The sequence below is a fragment of the Bombina bombina genome, chromosome 6 (assembly GCF_027579735.1).
Source record: "Bombina bombina isolate aBomBom1 chromosome 6, aBomBom1.pri, whole genome shotgun sequence".
Classification (NCBI taxonomy): Eukaryota; Metazoa; Chordata; class Amphibia; order Anura; family Bombinatoridae; genus Bombina; species Bombina bombina.
In genome coordinates this window covers 90583598-90604644 of record NC_069504.1, presented here as the reverse complement: position 1 = coordinate 90604644, position 21047 = coordinate 90583598, and the positions used below count along the sequence as shown (strand labels likewise).

At 39.1% G+C, this 21047-nt stretch overlaps 1 protein-coding gene across 1 annotated transcript in view; it reads right to left on the bottom strand.

Moving 5' to 3' along the window:
* Nucleotides 1–21047, bottom strand: part of PCLO (piccolo presynaptic cytomatrix protein) — an 876537-nt gene that overhangs the window by 806879 nt on the left and 48611 nt on the right. The window contains exons 3-5 of the mRNA XM_053719164.1: nt 14766–14821; nt 14472–14504; nt 1716–3075 (exon numbers count right to left, since the gene is read on the bottom strand). Of these exons, the coding sequence (XP_053575139.1) occupies nt 1716–3075; nt 14472–14504; nt 14766–14821 (1449 nt within the window). The remainder of the gene's footprint in view (nt 1–1715; nt 3076–14471; nt 14505–14765; nt 14822–21047) is intronic.

The following is a 21047-nucleotide window of genomic DNA, read 5'->3' as shown; positions in this document are numbered from 1 at the left end:
TTCAACAAAGGCTCTCTCAGGTCAGTGACTTAAAAAAAAAAACCACCCAAAATAAATCCATGTTTGGTAGACAACTGACCCCTTTTGAGAACTTATGTCCTATGATTACCCTACATGTGGGATATTATCTATATGCTACAAATTACTTTCAAACTCCTGGAACCTCCAAAGACCCTCATTGTCAATAAAAAGGAAGAAGACCTAAATGTCTCTCTACCAGATACCTCCTGGCATTAAATATTCTTATCTACTCTCAAAGCTTCAATATCCACATCAGTAGTAGAGAACAACATCAAATTTCTTACCAGATGGTATCTCACACCACAACAATTACACTACTTAGACCCATATACCCCCAATAAATGTTGGAGGGAATGTAGTTAAAAGGGAGCCATTTTACATATCTGGTTGGAATGCCCATTAATACAACCCTTTTGGTCTGGAGTAGTAGACACTATGCAGACAATATTAAATTATCACATTAAAAAAAATGCATTCACAATCCTTTTAAATGGCCACCCTTATATCTGTTAGATGTAAACTAAGGCTAACCCTTTTCCAGTTGATGGCAAATACCTTGTAACAAAGTACTAGAAAAGAAAGACTGTTCCTACTCTCACAGAATGGGCAAACCTTGTTAATAACTATACCCTCACAGAAGAGATAAATCAATATAACTTACAGGGTAAAAGTGATTTCTTTATTGAGATTGAAATCATAATGGACTTAATAGACAGCCTGCACTTAGGCACTACAGTAAATACTCCCAGAAGTAAAGTTGTGGAAACCCAATGTAAATCGACTTCACATAGTTTATTTTGACTATTCAAGTTAAACGCCACTCCAATTGCTTCTCAACAACATTTACTATGTATCTTCTCAAGAAATTAGGATAGAATATCTTCCTTAAAGTGATGGTAAACTTTACATGTTTTAAAAAATCAGGTCCGGAATCTAAGCGATATCTTAGATGAACTTTAATTGATTACTTCTAATGAACATGCGCTATAACTTACTTTTTAATCTACCAGTGCCATTCTAATACCCTGTGCTCCAGTAGACAACTTCAAAACTCATATTTCTTTGAGCTAATGGTTTGAACTGTTTTCCAATCAGAGCTCTAGCCATACGGCACTTTTTTTTAGTTAGAGCACTGACTAGAGAACAGCTCTAGTTGAGCATTGAAGTGGGAAAGTATGCAATTACTACTAGGGTTGTGGGGATGTTATTAATGTTTTTATACAAGCAGACTATAAAGATTCAGTAAAGTTATTGTTCATTCACATGACTACCCATTTGCTAACATCTTACTGTATACTGATGAAAAACATTTTATTCTTCCTTTCCTTTAAATCTCTATATAATTCATCAGTTACAAATAATAATTGTATTATAATTGCTTAGACCAACCTGATGTTAATGTATTTAAAAGTTGTATAGTCTTTGTTATTTGAAAATCTAAAAAAAAAAATCACAATATGAGAGAAAACATTAGGCTAGAGAGATTGCTTTTCAACTTCCTATAGGGAGCGCGGGACATGCACACTTTTTGCACAGAAGCAAGAGGTGTTTTATGTCCCTTTAACTAGATTTTTTACATTATATTGTTTGTTTTTTTTGGTAACTTTTTTTTTTCTAATTCCAACTGCAGATGTTCTTATGAGTTGTAATAATAACATAATAATAATGATAATAAATAAAATGAAAATTCCTACCTCTGTTATGTGAGGATTGGGGTTGAAGCCGCATAAGCTACATACAGTTGTTTGACACTGAGTACAGGTATTGTAATTGGGTTTTTCTTTCATGTTTAGTAGAAGTTCTGTGGTTTTACAAAGAGGACACATAGTCTTTGCAGCTGTTTTGTTCATATGCTGCGACTGATCTTCTAGTTTTGTAAGCTGGGGTTTCTGTTGAGATAAAGAAACAGGTTTCTCTGGTGCTGCTTTTATGGGCTGTGGTAAATTAGGAGCTGGTTTTACTGGAGTTTGGGAGGTTGGCTTGCTATTGGTTGGCTTTGTAGACTCCAGTTTCTGTTGTAATGGTTTTGCGTTTGATGAAGTTGTGGGTGGAAGCTGTCTTGATGTCTGTGCTGCTGGCCCAGGTTGTTGTAATGGTGGTTTTATAGGTACTTGTGGTAGTGTTCTTTTAGCTTCTACCATTTGCTGTGATGGAGGTTTAGGTCCAGTCTGTTGGACAGATTGTTTGGCAGTACTTTGGGGATGACCTAATTTATCTAGTTCCTCCTTAGATTTCTTAACAGGTTGAGATGGCTGAAGATGTGACTTTGAGTCACCTGGTACTGATTGTTTTGGGGGCCCTGGTTGTTGTATGGGTTGTTTATCTGTAACTGGGCGTGGCAAGGGTGCAGCTGTCTTGTCTTGTCCGGTGGATTCCTTTTTAGGTTCTGGTTTCTGGGACAATGAGGTAGCTTGTCTTGAATCTTGAACTAAAGGTTTCACTGGATCCCTTACATGAGGAAAATGTTCTTTTTGGACAGGTGTGGGGGCATGTGGTTTTGTGGCATCAGAGGGCTGTGTTGAGGTCCTAACTGGACTGCTTTGTAAGGAAATTGGCTTTGTTTCATTTTGTTGCAGTACAGATTGACTAGGTTGATGTGGAACTGATATTGATGCTGTAGTTTTTGTAGGTTGAAATTTAGTATCTCCTGGTTGTTGTGTCTGTCTAGGTGACTGTTGCTGTGCAAGTTTTCCTTTCAGATCTTCAATCTTTTCATGTTCTCGTTCAGCACTTTTTACTTTTCTATTAGGTTCTTCGTGATCTCCTTCAGAATCAGATTTTGCATCAAATGGATTAAATTTGTTTACTACAGAAGATACTACACTCAGTGGATTACTGTCTGAAAGAAAACTGGTCATCATACTTGGTTTGGATTCCTCTTTAATGTCCTGTTTGGATCTTGGTTCCCTCAAGCTCATGGTTGAAGGACTCCGACCAGGAGTTTTCATTTCTGGCTTGAATGCATCCACTGTTTTACTTTTACTTATTCCAGCTGGCCCTGGATCTGGGGGTTTTGGATGTCTTGGGGACATATTTTTATCAATTTCCGGATTTCTGGTAAAAGAATAAATAAATATTAGTTTGATGTAGCACAAACATTACAACATGTTGTTATATTAAATAAATGTAGATATTTTGAATACAGTACAGACACTAAGAACTGATATTTTCTAGCATTTATTGATAATTTTGTGGCATGCTGAATAAAAGAGGACAACAATTCGATTTATATAAAATGACAATTTACACATGTAAAAAAAGACACTTTTCACTTTTACTATTATGTGATGGGAAAAGGTTAGTTTCTGTTACATTAAGGGCAGTAAGTAACATAATAATCACTGATTTGTACATAAAAGACATAAACCATTTTAATAGTTTTCTATTAGCTGTTTTTCAGTGAAGCTGATAGGGGATTTATCCGAGTAAATGAGAATTGTTGTGAGTGTGTGCTATGCTAGGTTAGGTTGGATATATAGTAAGACTGTAAAAAGGAGGATAAAATGGATATCAAGAAATGAATCTGGTAAAATTCCACATACGATTTTAAAAAAGATTAATGCTAGAAATATAACGTATGTAACTTATTATGGCTTCAAAGTGAACATACTGTAGGATATGTCATTGAAAATTAGCCTATTTTTAAACTATGTCGTTTATAGTTTCATATTTGTAGAAACTCTTCCATTCTACATATAGGGTTGTAAACACTAAAAAGCTTTAATTTAAGGATGATAACAATTTTTTATGATAGTCTGTGCAGACAATCTTCAGGTGTGATAAAAGTAGATGTTGTTACACCCATCTAGTTAATAGGTGATTTAGATCTTATACTGTATGTAACCCTTTAAGAGTAATTTATTTATGTAAGTGTGCTTGTTGTATTTATTATGTAGAGCTAACATAAAAAACAGTAAAGACCAAAATATCTGAGTATTAATCAATGATTTGCACCAAGAGTTCATTATTTAATTAGGATATTACTCCAATGTGAAAAAATTTAGATACTTTTGTGAGCCTTAAAACTATTATGATAACTATGAATTGGGGCATTCTACTACAATAATGACGTTTTTATATATCATGCACAAATCTAATAAATATAACATTTCATTTCACAAAGTCATGTCTTACTTTTTTAAATATGTTTGAAATTGGTCACTATGTAAATCTGACAAAGGGTAACATGAAACACTTCTAATTTTTCATTTCACAGAACCAAAACATTCTTTTTGAACATATGTGTGAATGTTTGATATTTGGCAAACACAATATGGATATTTAGTACTTTGGAGTTTTAAAGTAACAGGATAATACTGGAAAGGTATTTAGCTTTTTTATACTAGCTAAAATGGTCCCACCCACTATGGTGCTTTGGTTTAATTTAAAAGGGAAAATAAAAATAAACGTGCAAAAAAAGTCACAAAAGTGTCAAATAATAATAAAGTGAAGTATAAACTAACAAATAAGTCAAATAATATGGCTACATATAAATATGTAAAATAAAGCTTATATTCTCCCAAGATTATGTGAATGAGATCAAAGTTCAATAAGAAGCTATTCTCCCATTATTGGAATGGCGTGTACCTCTAAAAGAGAAAATGTAAATAGTATAATTGTAAACAAAAATAGCAAATGCGCTTCTCTATTTTTATTTATTTAAGTAATTTGTAATTGGTTGATTTAGCCACCCGGCCCTGAGTTCAGCAGAGTGGCCCCAGGGACTCAAAATTCGGCTGCCCCTTAAAAATCTGATGCCCTAGGCACCGGCCTCGTTGGCCTATGCCTTAATACGCCCCTGACCTGTAGGATATGTATCGTATTGTTCCCATTATCCAGGCTCTTCTCAAATTTCTGAGATTTGTCATCCTAGGAAGACTAATTTGGTATTGGGAAATTGCAAGGGTGCCATCCTGGACAATATATGATTTGGGTGTCATCCTCCCTTTGGGCAGTCTCTCTTTAAAGAGATCTTGTCCCTTTTATGTTCCCATGGATGGAAAGTGTATCTGGGGAAGAGTTACCTTGTTTCATCTACAAGGGTAATTTTTTAGGGACCTTAATAGATTCTCTATCTATGAGAATATTTCTATCAGAGGTCAGATTATCAATGATTTCTTCCTCTTACCTCTCTCTACAGTCTACTGTTTGGGCCACAGCTAGCTCTAGTAGCCCGGTAGATAGCTAAGCCATTTGTTTCCAGAGGATTGGAAGTTTAAATCCAGCTGTTGCTGATTTTCCCTTCACTGTCTGTGGCTAATTGTATGGAGGTAATTAGTCTGAGGGTTCCCGAGATGTCATCCCTTTTCTCAAGTCTATTTGAGAGCTCTGCAGTTTTGCATGCTCAGTCAATGGAGCGGTGACCATTCGGATCTCTCTCAGAGAATAGATCTGGTTCAGCTTTTAGAGATTCTCAGGAGTATCTGTTTCAGGATGCATATTTCTGTAGCCATTCCTGGGTGATTGTGCCCATGGATGCTAGCCTGCTGGGCTGGGAGCAGTCTGGAACTCGTTATAGGAGCAAGGACTTTGAACTTAAGAGGAGTTTGTTCTTCCCATTAACATCTTGGAGTGGAGATCAATATTTAATGCTCTGAGGGCTTGACCTTAGTTGTCCTAGCCGGTTTATCAGGTTCCAGTTGGTCTTTTCTCTTCAGTGACCCGGGGAGGAACTTGGGATTCCTTAGCCATGATGGAGGTGGCTCAGCTTTGTTCAATGGACAGTAGCTCACAATGGCTGTCTATCTGCCATCCACATTCTAGGAGTGGTCTTCTGGGATGAGGACTTCCTGAGCAGACAGATTTTCATCCCGAGGAGTGGGTTTTCCTGGTATTGCCTGGTAATTCGGGGATGGACTGTACTGTGAAGTCAGGATCAGACTGATATGCTACAGGAAAGTTCTTCTCTGTGAAAGGCACATATTGAGCAAAAGGAGGCTACTTCTTGGGTGGTAACTAGCCATAGAACAAGCTATTATGTTATTGTTCGTTTCCAGGTTGAGCGCTTCTCTCTTTTTATTTATGCAAATTATGACATTTTGGGAAGTCTCCCTAAGTGTGTTGCGGGAATCCAGACTTAGACCCGTTGCTCAGTGTGCCTAGAGAGATATAGCTGCACCTCACTGACGAGGCCCACAATAGGCCTAACCGTACGTCTGGGGTTTTGATATGCTTCAGGAAAGTTCTTCTCTGTGAAAGGCACATATTGAGCAAAAGGAGGCTGCTTCTTGGGTGGTAACTAGCCATAGAACAAGCTATTATGTTATTGTTCGTTTCCAGGTTGAGCGCTTCTCTCTTTTTATTTATGCAAATTATGACATTTTGGGAAGTCTCCCTAAGTGTGATGCGGGAATCCAGACGTGGACCCGTTGCTCAGTGTGCCTAGAGAGATTTGGCTGCACCTCACTGACGAGGACCACAATAGGCCTAACCGTACGTCTGGGGTTTTGATATGCTTCAGGAAAGTTCTTCTCTGTGAAAGGCACATATTGAGCAAAAGGAGGCTGCTTCTTGGGTGGTAACTAGCCATAGAACAAGCTATTATGTTATTGTTCGTTTCCAGGTTGAGCGCTTCTCTCTTTTTATTTATGCAAATTACTTAAATGGCTGGCCGGCTATTGCTATCCTATGGGATTGTATGTGGGTGCGCATGACGTGGTGACAGTGGAGGCGGAGCACACTTGCTCAGCCTGGCCTGGACTGAGAGGGAATGTGGTATTATTCCTGGAGCCACCGCGTGATTGAGACTGACACAGACTACACAGTGCAGTGTGCACTACAAAGTGACCACTGTGAAAAAGCATATGCCTTTCACCCTTCAATACATCTTCATTAGCAATTAAAATACTTAAACGGATTAGTCACTAAATACTTGTACATTTACTGTTTGTCTATCTGTCATACATGCAAAGAATAAGGGGGGTAGTTATCAACGTGTCTACTTTCCTGCCCAATACGCCCGCCTAAGCTCGCCTACCTTCGCCGCAGCGGACCTGAAAAAATACGCCTAAGTTATCAAAAAAAGCTGTCAAAAAGCCGCGGGGCGATGAGCAGCGGACTGTGAGAGTTATCACTCATCCGATCTCGCTGCTCTTCGGCTGTTTGACAGCTTTCTTGCTAGCCTGTCACTAAGCACTCACACTAAACTACACTGCTCTAACCCCTATACCGGCGCCCCCGGAGCCCCCCGCAACTAAATAAAGTTACTAACCCCTAAACCGCCGCTCCTAGACCCTGCCGCAAGTCTTATAAATGTATTAACCCCTAAACCGCCGCTCCTAGACCCAGCCGCAAGTCTTATAAATGTATTAACCCCTAAACCGCCGCTCCCGGACACCGCCGCAAGTCTTATAAATGTATTAACCCCTAAACCGCCGCTCCCGGACACTGCTGCCACCTACATTATACCTAGTAACCCCTATCCTGCCCCCCCTATACCGCCGCCCCCTGTAATAAAGTTATTAACCCCTATCCTGCTGATCCCGCACCTCGCCGCAAATAAAAAAATTGTTTAACCCCTAAACCGCCGCTCCCTGAACCCGCCGCAACCTATATTAAATTTATTAACCCCTATCCTGCCCCCCACTACGCCGCCGCCACTGTAATAAAATTATTAACCCCTAAACCTAAGTCTAACACTAACCCTAACACCCCCCTAACTTAAATATTAATTAAATACATCTAAATAATATTTATATTATTAACTAAGTTAATCCTATTTAAAAATAAATACTTACCTATAAAATAAACTCTAATATAGCTACAATATAAATAATAATTATATTGTAGCTATCTTAGGATTTATTTTTATTTTACAGGTACCTTTCCATTTATTTTAACTAGGTACAATAGCTATTAAATAGTTATTAACTATTTAATAGCTTACCTAGCTAAAATAAAGAGAAATTTACCTGTAAAATAAAAACTAACCTAAGTTACAATTACACCTAACACTACACTATACTTAAATAAATTATTCCTATTTAAAACTAAATACTTACCTGTAAAATAAACCCTAAGATAGCTACAATATAAATAATAATTATATTGTAGCTATCTTAGGATTTATATTTATTTTACAGGTAACTTTGTATTTATTTTAGCTAGTTAGAATAGTTATTAAATAGTTATTAACTATTTAATAACTACCTAGCTAAAAGAAATACAAAATTACCTGTAAAATAAATCCTAACCTAAGTTACAATTAAACCTAATACTACACTATCATTAAATTAATTAAATAAACTACCTACAAATAACTACAATTAAATACAATTACATAAACTAACTAAAGTACAAAAAATAAAAAAGCTAAGTTACAAAAAATTAAAAAATAAGTTACAAACATTTTAAAAAATATTACAACAATTTTAAGCTACTTACACCTAATCTAAGCCCCCTAATAAAATAACAAACCCCCCCAAAATGAAAAAAATGCCCTACCCTATTCTAAATTAAATAAAGTTCAAAGCTCTTTTACCTTACCAGCCCTTAAAAGGGCCATTTGTGGGGGCATGCCCCAAAAAGTTCAGCTCTTTTGCCTGTAAAAGAAAAATACAACCCCCCCCCAACATTAAAACCCACCACCCACATACCCCTAATCTAACCCAAACCCCCCTTACAAAAACCTAACACTAATCCCCTGAAGATCATCCTACCTTGAGTCGTCTTCACTCAGCCGAGCAGCGATGGAACCGAAGTGGACGTCCGGAGCGGAAGAAGTTAATCCTCCAAGCGGCGCTGAAGAAATCTTCCATCCGATGAAGTCATCATCCAGGCGGCGCTGAAGAAGTCTTCGATCCGGGCGATGTCATCTTCCAAGAGGCGCTGAAGAGGTCTTCTATCCTTGCGATGACATCTTCCAAGCCGGGTCTTGAATCTTCCTCCCGCCGACGCGGAACCTCCTTCTTCACCGACGGACTACGATGAATGAAGGCTCCTTTAAGGGACGTCATCCAAGATGGCGTCCCTTCAATTCCGATTGGCTGATAGGATTCTATCAGCCAATCGGAATTAAGGTAGGAAAAATCTGATTGGCTGATGGAATCAGCCAATCAGATTCAAGTTCAATCCGATTGGCTGATCCAATCAGCCAATCAGATTGAGCTCGCATTCTATTGGCTGATTGGAACAGCCAATAGAATGCGAGCTCAATCTGATTGGCTGATTGGATCAGCCAATCGGATTGAACTTGAATCTGATTGGCTGATTCCATCAGCCAATCAGATTTTTCCTACCTTAATTCCGATTGGCTGATAGAATCCTATCAGCCAATCGGAATTGAGGGGACGCCATCTTGGATGACGTCCCTTAAAGGAGCCTTCATTCATCGTAGTCCGTCGGTGAAGAAGGAGGTTCCGCGTCGGCGGGAGGAAGATTCAAGACCCGGCTTGGAAGATGTCATCGCAAGGATAGAAGACCTCTTCAGCGCCTCTTGGAAGATGACATCGCCCGGATCGAAGACTTCTTCAGCGCCGCCTGGATGATGACTTCATCGGATGGAAGATTTCTTCAGCGCCGCTTGGAGGATTAACTTCTTCCGCTCCGGATGTCCACTTCGGTTCCATCGCTGCTCGGCTGAGTGAAGACGACTCAAGGTAGGATGATCTTCAGGGGATTAGTGTTAGGTTTTTGTAAGGGGGGTTTGGGTTAGATTAGGGGTATGTGGGTGGTGGGTTTTAATGTTGGGGGGGTTGTATTTTTCTTTTACAGGCAAAAGAGCTGAACTTTTTGTGGCATGCCCCCACAAATGGCCCTTTTAACGGCTGGTAAGGTAAAAGAGCTTTGAACTTTATTTAATTTAGAATAGGGTAGGGCATTTTTTATTTTGGGGGGGTTGTTATTTTATTAGGGGGCTTAGATTAGGTGTAAGTAGCTTAAAATTGTTGTAATATTTTTTAAAATGTTTGTAACTTATTTTTTTATTTTTTGTAACTTAGCTTTTTTTATTTTTTGTACTTTAGTTAGTTTATGTAATTGTATTTAATTGTAGTTATTTGTAGGTAGTTTATTTCATTAATTTAATGATAGTGTAGTGTTAGGTTTAATTGTAACTTAGGTTAGGATTTATTTTACAGGTAATTTTGTATTTCTTTTAGCTAGGTAGTTATTAAATAGTTAATAACTATTTAATAACTATTCTAACTAGCTAAAATAAATACAAAGTTACCTGTAAAATAAATATAAATCCTAATATAGCTACAATGTAATTATTATTTATATTGTAGCTATCTTAGGGTTTATTTTACAGGTAAGTATTTAGTTTTAAATAGGAATAATTTATTTAAGTATAGTGTAGTGTTAGGTGTAATTATAACTTAGGTTAGGATTTATTTTACAGGTAAATTTCTCTTTATTTTAGCTAGGTAAGCTATTAAATAGTTAATAACTATTTAATAGCTATTGTACCTAGTTAAAATAAATTGAAAGTTGCCTGTAAAATAAAAATAAATCCTAAGATAGCTACAATATAATTATTATTTATATTGTAGCTATATTAGAGTTTATTTTATAGGTAAGTATTTAGTTTTAAATAGGATTAACTTAGTTAATAATATAAATATTATTTAGATGTATTTAATTAATATTTAAGTTAGGGGGGCGTTAGGGTTAGTGTTAGACTTAGGTTTAGGGGTTAATAATTTTATTACAGTGGCGGCGGCGTAGTGGGGGGCAGGATAGGGGTTAATAAATGTATTATAGGTGGCGACGGTGTAGGGGGGGCAGATTAGGGGTTAATAAATTTATTATAGGTGGCGACGGTGTAGGGGGGGCAGGATAGGGGTTAATACATTTAATATAGGTTGCGGCGGGTTCAGGGAGTGGTGGTTTAGGGGTTAATACATTTATTATAGTTGCGGTGGGCTCCGGGAGCAGCGGTTTAGGGGTTAATACATTTATTATAGTTGCGGCGTGGTCAGGGAGCCGCGGTTTAGGGGTTAATATGTATAGAGTAGCTTGCAGTGGGCTCCAGGAGCGGCGGTTTAGGGGGTAATAACTTTATTTAGTTGCGGCGGTGTAGGGGGGCAGATTAGGGGTGTTTAGACTCGGGGAACATGTTAGGGTGTTAGGTGTAGACAGCTCCCATAGGAATAAATGGGATGTCTGTCAGCAGCGAACTTGTACTTTCGCTATGGTCAGACTCCCATTGATTCCTATGGGATCCGCCGCCTCCAGGGGTGGCGGATTGAAAACCAGGTACGCTGGGCCGTAAAAGTGCCGAGCGTACCTGCTAGTTTTTTGATAACTAGCAAAAGTAGTGAGAATGTGCCGCACTTGTGTGCGGAACATCTGGAGTGACGTAAGAATCGATCTGTGTCGGACTGAGTCCGGCGGATCGAAGCTTACGTCACAAAATTCTACTTTTGCCGGTCTCGAGCCTTTGATAACTAAGGCGAATCAGCCTCGCCACAAATATGCTGCGGAATTCCAGCGTATTTGAGGTTGACGGCTTGATAACTAGGCCCCTAAGTATTTATTGCTGAATCTATACAACTATAAGACTTAAAACACAACTGAAAATATGTTGTATGCATTTAATACATTCAGAAACAATACAAGTATATACTTTATTATGATTGTATCATGTGACTTTATCCCCTAGGATACAATTCCTAAACCTATCATAACTACTGTTGTATTTTTTAAGTACTTTTAAAGGCCAGTTTGTATATACATTACATATTTATCCAAGCAGATATTTTGCTTAAATAACTGTAAATCACCAAAGAAGATGTTTAATGTTAAACAACTACCTACAAACTATCATACAGTGAAGGATATTTTTTTCTGATATAAACACTTTAATCATCTGACTTGCAAAATAATGTATTAATATAAATATGAATGCAAGCCCTGGTGAACATCTACTTAAGACATTATTTTTTTAATTTTTTACACCCTGCCCCAAAAATATTATGTCTAAAAAAAGGCCTTAAACCTGGGGTGGGGTGGGGGGGAAGCAGAGTTTTGAGTGCCTAGGGCAACACAAAACCTAAATACGCCCCTGCTACAGGTCTATGTTCATCATGAACAGACCCCCTCGAATCAAAGGAGCATGGATACTACTCTGAAGGACTGTACTCTGAGAAACTAAAGGAAAAACCTAGATCACGTTCCCTGACTGGAACTGGAGCTATCACTCCCAGAGAGGAAGGACCTGAACCCAGTTCAAGAATGCCTCTCATCATACCTGGATTGCAGAAAATTTAGAAAAGAGAAAACTGCCCCTGGGAGGAATTCTTAGATGCTATCCACTGGACCCGGACTGGTTGAGCTCAAACAGGACTCCAAAAGACTGGACTGACCCTGCAGAAAGAGGGAAAAGAAGACTATTCTTAAGTCTTTATCACTTGACTTGTGGTAGAAAAGACCTTTCCTCAGCCATAAGTCAGAGGCTAATTCTGCCAGACCAGGTTCAAACAAGGTCTCACCCTTGTAAGGAAGGGCCAGAAGCTAGTACTTGGAGGAATCATTAAATATAATCCAATATGGCCACATTTGCCACATGACTTGGTCAAACTGGATATTGAACCTGCATCAGCAGTGTTATAAAGCCTAGGCCGTGCTAATAAAGCCACACAGGCTAGCACAGCAAGTAGACAAGGCATCACTTTAGATGATCAATAAACCTCATGCTACCCTCCATAGGGATCAAAGTTCTCACAGCCATAGTAGAAAAGCTCCCTTTTACTTAAAGGGACACTGAACCTAATTATTTTCTTTTGTGATTCATAGAGCATGCAATTTTAAGCAACTTTCTAATTTACTCCTATTATCAATTTTTCTTCGTTCTCTTACTATCTTTATTTGAAAAAGAAAGTCCAGAATTGTTCATTGGTGGATGAATTTATCTACCAATCAGCAAGAACAACCCAGGTTGTTCACCAAAATGGGCCGACATGTAAACTTACATTATTACTTTTCAAATAAAAATACCAAGAGAATGAAGAACATTTGCTAATAAGAGTAAATTAGAAATTTGCTTAAAATTGCATGCTCTATCTGAATCACAAAAGAAAAGATTCAGTGTCCCTTTAAGGCACAGTGCATTTTAATGGAGTAAGTGGCAGGAAAACCCTTTAAAAGACGGGAGACAGTTAGAAGGTTATCCCTAGCTTCTCCTATTCCTGTGAAAATATCTAAGGCACATCTAGAAACACTTCCTCATAGGAAGGAACATCATAGAAATGACAAAGTGCACAAAACTTTCAAGGGTTGACAAAGACAGGGTTAACAATGTCGTCCAAGTAGCCAAAACCTCCTTTAACAGAACACGAGGTGTGTAAGCATACATCTGAAGGAGACCACTCCAGCATCAGATGAAGGAATTATACCGTCCAAATCTGAGATTTTACCCTCAGAAGCTACCCATGAAACCTCCTCATTGCACCGAAGGCAAAGAGAATGACTGGGGGTTGTGGGAATAGAAGTGATACTTAACAGTGTGACTGTCGTGCTCTTTGCCTCCTCCTGCTGGCCAGAAGTGATATTCAACAGTAAATGATGAAGCCGTGGACTTACCATATCTTAGGAAAGAAATATAAATGAGTCCTTATTGTTATAAAAGCATAAAGCTACACTCATACAATACAGTGTGATATAAATAGTTACTAAGGGCTTTGGTTACAAAGTCTAGTAACATAGATCGTGCAACCGACTTCTTGCTGGATGGCGGTGGATGGCGTGATTACCAGCTTCCACACTATGACACAGTCTATGCAACAGGCTAGCGTATTGTGACCATGACCCTCCTTGTGACTCTGCACATTTACAACAATATTTTAGTGTAAAAAAAAGTTTATTAAAAAACACAATGTTACTTTTATTATGATTTTGCTACTGATAGCATCATCTTGTTTGTTGTCTGTAATAAAGTTTCATAACTAATTTGGTTTAATCACATAAAGTATGGCAGCCAAGACAAAACAGCTATGCAATAATACAATAATTAATACAATATTAAACATTTACCATTAGTGCTCAATGTACTATATAGTTTTAAAGATTATTGATGACAGCATGTATCCCGAATGTTTGCAATATTAATTCAAATATTGACAGTACTTCAAATAGCAAAATAGAGGTCTCAGTGACTAAAAAATGCAAAGTACAGTTATCTAGTGGAAACACTGATAAATTCAATTAATCTAGGAACAGTCAACATATTCCATTTCTGGAAATATTCCATTTGCTCAACATAAAAAGGCAGCTAATAGCAGTTGCTTTATCAGGAAAAGCATATGTGCATAAAAACGGTAAATTTATATAATAAAGTATTTCAGCATTTTTCTTCTACACATTTTTAATGTGTGCTTTATTTGTTTTCCTCTAGATTTCACTACATTCAAATAAATTTTTCCACAGGATTTAGAAGAAAATTTAAAATTACACAAAAAATATATATTCAGTAAAGCTATAAATCTATTATTACGTTTTGTAAGCTTTGATACCTAGCTGGTGAGGTCATGGACTGCTCTATAGCACTGGAAAAAACAAGACAATCATACAGATATATCCAAAAAAGCAAAAAAAGGCAGCAGCACTCAAAGATAAAGCTTTATCTGGGTTTATTCAGCATCAAAAAGTAGAACAGCAGCAACGTTTCAGGTTACACACCCTTAATCATGCCCTTAATGATTAACCCGTAACGTCGCTGCTGTTCTACTTTTTCATGCAGAATAAACCCAGATAAAGCTGTATCTTTGAGTGCTGCTGTCTTTTTTTTTTGCTTTTTTAGGTGTTACTACTGGGTTGTGGTGTAGTACCCAGTGGCAGCTTGGCTATGGTGACCATATTGCCGCTTTAAAAAGGGACACATGAATAAATCATAGGTCAGGGCTGTTTTTAGGGCTGTTTAAAGAAATGTTTTGTATAAGTACCCTGACATATGTATTTTTTATATGTGTCCCTTTTTAACCCCTTAACGACACGAGTCGTACAGGGTACGTCGCACACAACCTGGTCTTTAAAGACCAGTGACGTACCCTGTACGACTTTGGGGATTAAAGCGGCTGGAAGTGATCCTGATTGCTTTCAGCCGATTTACAGTTATTGCAGTGATGCCTCGATATCGAGGCATCCTGTAATAACATTTTTCCCCCATCCGATGAAGAGAGAGCCACTCTGTCGCCCTCTCTGCACCGGCATCGATGGCCGCAATCGTTGGTGGGTGGGAGCCGACGTGGGAGGCGGGTGGGCGGCCATCGATGGAACACTGAAGAGAGAGTGGGCGGGATCGGGGGCGGGGTTGTCGGGAGCATGCACGGATGCGTGTGCGTGCACGGGGAGCGGTGGGCGGGCGTGTACACGGGGAGGGAGCGGGTGGGAACCGCTATACTACAGAAAAAGGTGATAAGTGGGAGACGGGGGGGGGGATCAGCAGAAAATTTTAATTGTAAGGGATCTGGGAGGGGGTGGTGGTTTGTCTATGAGGGGTCAAGCTACACTACAGAAAAAAAAAAAAAATATAAAAAAAAAAGGCATTTTTTTCTAAACTGGGTACTGGCAGACAGCTGCCAGTACCCAAGATGGATCCCAGTAAGGTAGAGGGGGAGGGTTAGAGAGCTGTTTGGGGGAGATCAGGGAGGTTGGGGGCTAAGGGGGGATCCTACACAGCAGCATATGTAAATATGCTATACAATTTATTTTATTTTTTTAAATATACCTTTTATTTTAGTACTGGCAGACTAAAATACATTTATGCCATAATTGCACAAGTTGTTTGTAAATAATTTCAGTGAGAAACCTAAAATTGTGAAATATTTTACGTTTTTTTTAATTTGATCGCATTTAGCGGTGAAATGGTAGCATGCAATATACCAAGATGGGCCTAGATCAATACTTGGGGTTGTCTACTACACTACACTAAAGCTAAAATTAACCCTAGACGCTCCCTACATCCTCCCTAATTAACCCCTTCACTGCTGGGCATAATACACGTGTGATGCGCCGTGGCATTTAGCAGCCTTCTAATTATCAAAAAGCAATGCCAAAGCCATATAAGTCTGCTATTTCTGAACAAAGGGGATCACAGAGAAGCATTAATTGCACAAGTTGTTTGTAAATAATTTCTGTGAGAAACCTAAAGTTTGTGAAAAAATATGTGAAAAAGTGAACATTTTTTTTTATTTGATCGCATTTGGCGGTGAAATGGTGGCATGAAATATACCAAAATGGGCCTAGATCAATACTTTGGGATGTCTTCTAAAAAAAAAATATATACATGTCAAGGGATATTCAGGTATTCCTGACAGATATCAGGGTTCCAATGTAACTAGCGCTCATTTTGAAAAAAAGTGGTTTTGAAATAGCAAAGTGCTACTTGTATTTATTGCCCTATAACTTGCAAAAAAAGCAAAGAACATGTAAACATTGGGTATTTCTAAACTCAGGACAAAATTTAGAAACTATTTAGCATGGTTGTTTATGTGTAACAGATTTTGGGGGTCAAAGTTAGAAAAAGTGTGTTTTTTTCCATTTTTTCCTCATATTTTATAATATTTTTAATAGTAAATTATAAGATATGATGAAAATAATGGTATCTTTAGAAAGTCAATTTAGTGGCGAGAGAAACGGTATATAATATGTGGGGGTACAGTAAATGAGTAAGAGGAAAATTACAGCTAAACACAAACACCACAGAAATGTAAAAACATAATTTATGCTTACCTGATAAATTTATTTCTCTTGTAGTGTATCCAGTCCATGGATCATCCATTACTTATGGGATATATTCTCCTTCCCAACAGGAAGTTGCAAGAGTCCACCCACAGCAAAGCTGCTATATAGCTCCTCCCCTAACTGCCATTACCAGTCATTCGACCGAAAACATGCAGAGAAAGGAAAACCATAGGGTGCAGTGGTGACTGTAGTTTAATGGAAAAATTACCTGCCTTAAAGTGACAGGGCGGGCCGTGGACTGGATACACTACAAGAGAAATAAATTTATCAGGTAAGCATAAATTATGTTTTCTCTTGTTAAGTGTATCCAGTCCACGGATCATCCATTACTTATGGGATACCAATACCAAAGCTAAAGTACACGGATGATGGGAGGGACAAGGCAGGTACTTAAACGGAAGATACCACTGCCTGTAAAAAAACCCTTTCTCCCAAAAATAGCCTCCGAAGAAGCAAGGTATCAAATTTGTTAAATTTGAAAAAGTATGAAACGCAGACCAAGACTCCGTCTTGTAATCTGTTCAACAGAAGCCACATTTAAAAAAGGCCCAAGTGAAAACCACAGCTCTAGTAGAATGAGCTGTAATCCCTTCAGGAGGCTGCTGTCCAGCAGTCTCATAAGCTAAATGAATTATGCTTTTTAACCAAAAAGACAGAGAGGTTGCTGAAGTCCTTTGACCTCTCCTCTGTCCAGAATAGACAACAAACAAGGTGAATGTTTGATGAAAATCTGTAGTAGCTTGTAAGTAAAACTTTAAAACACGAACCACGTCCAAATTGTGTAATAGACGTTCCTTCTTTGAAGAAGGATTAGGATACAAGAATGGAACAACAATCTCTTGAGTGATATTCTTGTTAGATACCACCTTAGGTAAAAACCCAGGTTGGTACACAGGACTACCTTATCCGTACGGAGAACCAGATAAGGAGAATCACATTGCAACGCAGATAACTCGGAGACTCTATGAGCCAAGGAAATAGCTACCAAAAAGGAACTTTCCAAGATAGAAGTTTGATATCTATGGAATGAAAAGGTTCAAATGGAACTCCTTGAAGAACCTTAAGAACCAGCTTTAAGCTCCATGGTGGAGCAACATTTTTAACCACAGGCTTGGTTCTAACCAAAGCCTGACCAAATGCCTGAACGTCTAGAATACCTGCCAGACGCTTGTGCAAAAGAATAGACAGAGTAGAAATCTGTCCTTTTAAAGAACTAGCTGACAACCCTTTTCTCAAAATCATCTTGGAGAAAAGATAATATCCTGGGAATCCAGACTTTACTCCATGAGTAACCCTTGGATTCATAACAATAAGATATTTACACCATATCTTATGTTAAATTTTCCTAGAGACAGGCTTTTATGCCTGTATTAAGGTATCAATTACTGACTCGGAGAAGCCATGCTTTGATAACATCAAGCGTTCTGTCTCCAGGCAGTCCATCTCAGATTAGTTATATTTAGATGGTTGAAAAGACCCTGAGGTAGAGGGTCCTGTCTCAGAAGCAGAGACCGTGGTGGAAAGGATGACATGTCCACCAGATCTGCATACCAGGTCCTGCGTGGCCACGCAGGCGCTGTCAAAAGCACCAAAGCACTCTCCTGCTTGATCTTGTGCAAACCCCTCCGGAGGGAATTCCCACTCCCCCGGATGAAAAGTCTGACGACTTAGAAAATCTGCCTCCCAGTTCTCAACACCTGGGATAGGGATAGCTTTTAGACAAGAGTGAGTCTCTATCCAGTGAATTATTTTAAGACTTCTAACATTGCTAGGGAACTTCTGTTCCCCCTTGATGGTTGATGTAAGCCACAGTCGTGATATTGTCCGACTGAAATATGATGTACCTCAGAGTTGCTAACTGAGGCCAAGTCTGAAGAGCATGGAATATTGCTCCTCCTGAGTCCACTATCCCTGAGCCTTCAGGGAGTTCCAGACTGTATCCCAACCTAAAAGGCTGGCATCTGTTGTAACAATTGTCCCATCTGACCTGCGGAAGGTCATACCCTTGGACAGATGGACCCGAGATAGTCACCAGAGAAGAGAATCTCTGGTTTCTTGTTCCGGATTTAACAGGAGAACAAATCTGTGTAATCCCCGTTCCTCTGGCTGAGCATGCATAGTTGCAGTGGTCTGAAATGTAGGCGTGCAAACGGTACTATGTCCCTTGCCGCTACCATTAAGCCGATTACATTCATGTACTGAGCAACCAAAGGGCGCGGATGGAATGAAGAACACGGCAGAAATTTAGAAACTTTGACAACCTGGACTCCGTCAGGTAAATTTTAATTTCTACAAAATCTATCAGAATCCCTAGGAGGGAAACCCTTGATATTGGGGATAGAGAACTCTTTCCTTGTTCACTTTCCACCCATGCGATCTCAGAAATGCCAGTACTACGTCCGTATGAGACTTGGCAACTTGGATGTTTGACGCCTGTATCAGGATGTCGTCTAAATAAGGGGCCACTTCTATGCCCCGCGGCCTAAGGACCGCCAAAGTGACCCCAGAACCTCCATAAAGATTCTAGGGGCTGTAGTTAACCCAAAGGAAAGAGCTACAAACTGGTAATGCCTGTCTAGAAAGGCAAACCTGAAAAACCGATGGTGATCTTTATGCATCGTAATGTGAGGATAAGCATCCTTCAAATCCATTGTAGTCCTCTATTGACTCTCCTGGATCATAGTTAAGATGGTACGAATAGTTTCCATCTTAAATGATAGAATTCTAAAGAATTTGTTTAAGATCTTTTAGATCCAAAATAGGTCTGAAGGTTTCCTTTCCTTGGGAACCACAAACCGATTTGAGGAAAACTGTGTCCCTGTTCCTCTATTGGAACTGAATGGGTCACGTACACAATGCAAGAATGTCTCTTTCTTTATCTGGTTTGCAGATAAATGTGAAAGGCAAAAACTCCCCTTTTTTGGGGGGGAAAGCTTTGAAATCCAGAAGATATCTCTGGGGTATAATTTCCAATGCCCAGGGATCCTGGGCATCTCTTGCCCACGCCTGGGCGAAGAATTAAGTCTGCCCCCTATAGGATCCGTTACCAGATAGGGGTCCGTTCCTCATGCTGTTTTAGAGGCAGCAGCAGGCTCCTTGACCTGCTTATCTTTGTTCCAGGTCCGGTTGTCTCCAGACCGCCTTGGACTGAGCAAAAGTTCCCTCTTATTTTGCCTTAGAGGAAGTTGATGCCACACCTGCCTTGAATTTTCGAAAGGCACGAAAATTAGGCCTTTTTTGTCCCTTGATTTGGACCTGTCCTGAGGAAGGGCATGATCTTTTCCTCCAGTGATATAAGTAATAATCTCCTTCAAACTAGGCCTGAATAGGGTCTGCCCCTTGAAGGGAAGTTAAGTAGCTTATTTATTAAAGTCACAACAGCTGACCATGATATAAGCCATAGCGCTCTGCGCGCCAGTATAGTAAAAAACAGAATTCTTAGCCGTTAGTCTAGTCAAAGGAACAAAGGCATCAGAAAACAAAGGAATTGGCTAGCTTAAGTGCTCTAAGCTTGTCAAATATATTCATCCAATGGAGCCTGTAAAGCCTCATCAAGAGACTCAAACCAGAACGCCGCAGCAGCAGTGACAGGAGCAATGCGTGCAAGGGGCTGCAGGATAAAACCTTGTTGAATAAACATTTTTTATCCATTGGATCTAAAAAAGCACAACAGTCCTCGCCAGAGGTAGTGGTACGCTTAGCTAGAGTAGAAACTCTTCTCTCCACCTTAGGAACTGTCTGCCATAAGTCCCGTGTGGTGGCAACTATTAGAAAACATTCTTCTAAAAAATAGGAGGGGAAGAGAACGGCACACCTGGTCTATCCCATTCCTTATGAAAAATTTTAGTAAACCTCTTTAGGTATTGGAAAAACATAAGTACACACCGGCACTGCATATTATTTATCCAGTCTACACAATTTCTCTGGCACTGCGATTGTACACATTCATTCAGAGCAGCTAAAGCCTCCCTGAGCAACAAGTGGAGGTTCTCAAGCATAAATTTTAAATGTAGAAATATCAGAATCAGGTTAAATCATCTTCCCTGAGTCACAAATATCACCCACAGACTAAGCATATTGTGAGGTAGTATCAGACATGGTTCTTAAAGCGTCTGTATGCTCTGTATCTACCCCCAGAGCTGTTTTGCTTTCCTTTAATTTCAGGTAGTCTGACTAATACTGCTGCCAGTGTATTATACACAACCTTTGCCATGTCTTGTAAAATAAACGCTATGGGCGCCATTGATATACTTGGCGCCATTTGAGCGTGAGTCCCTGGAGCAGGAGTCAAAGGGTCTGACACGTGGGGAGAGTTAGTCGGCATAACTTCCCCCTCGACAGAATCC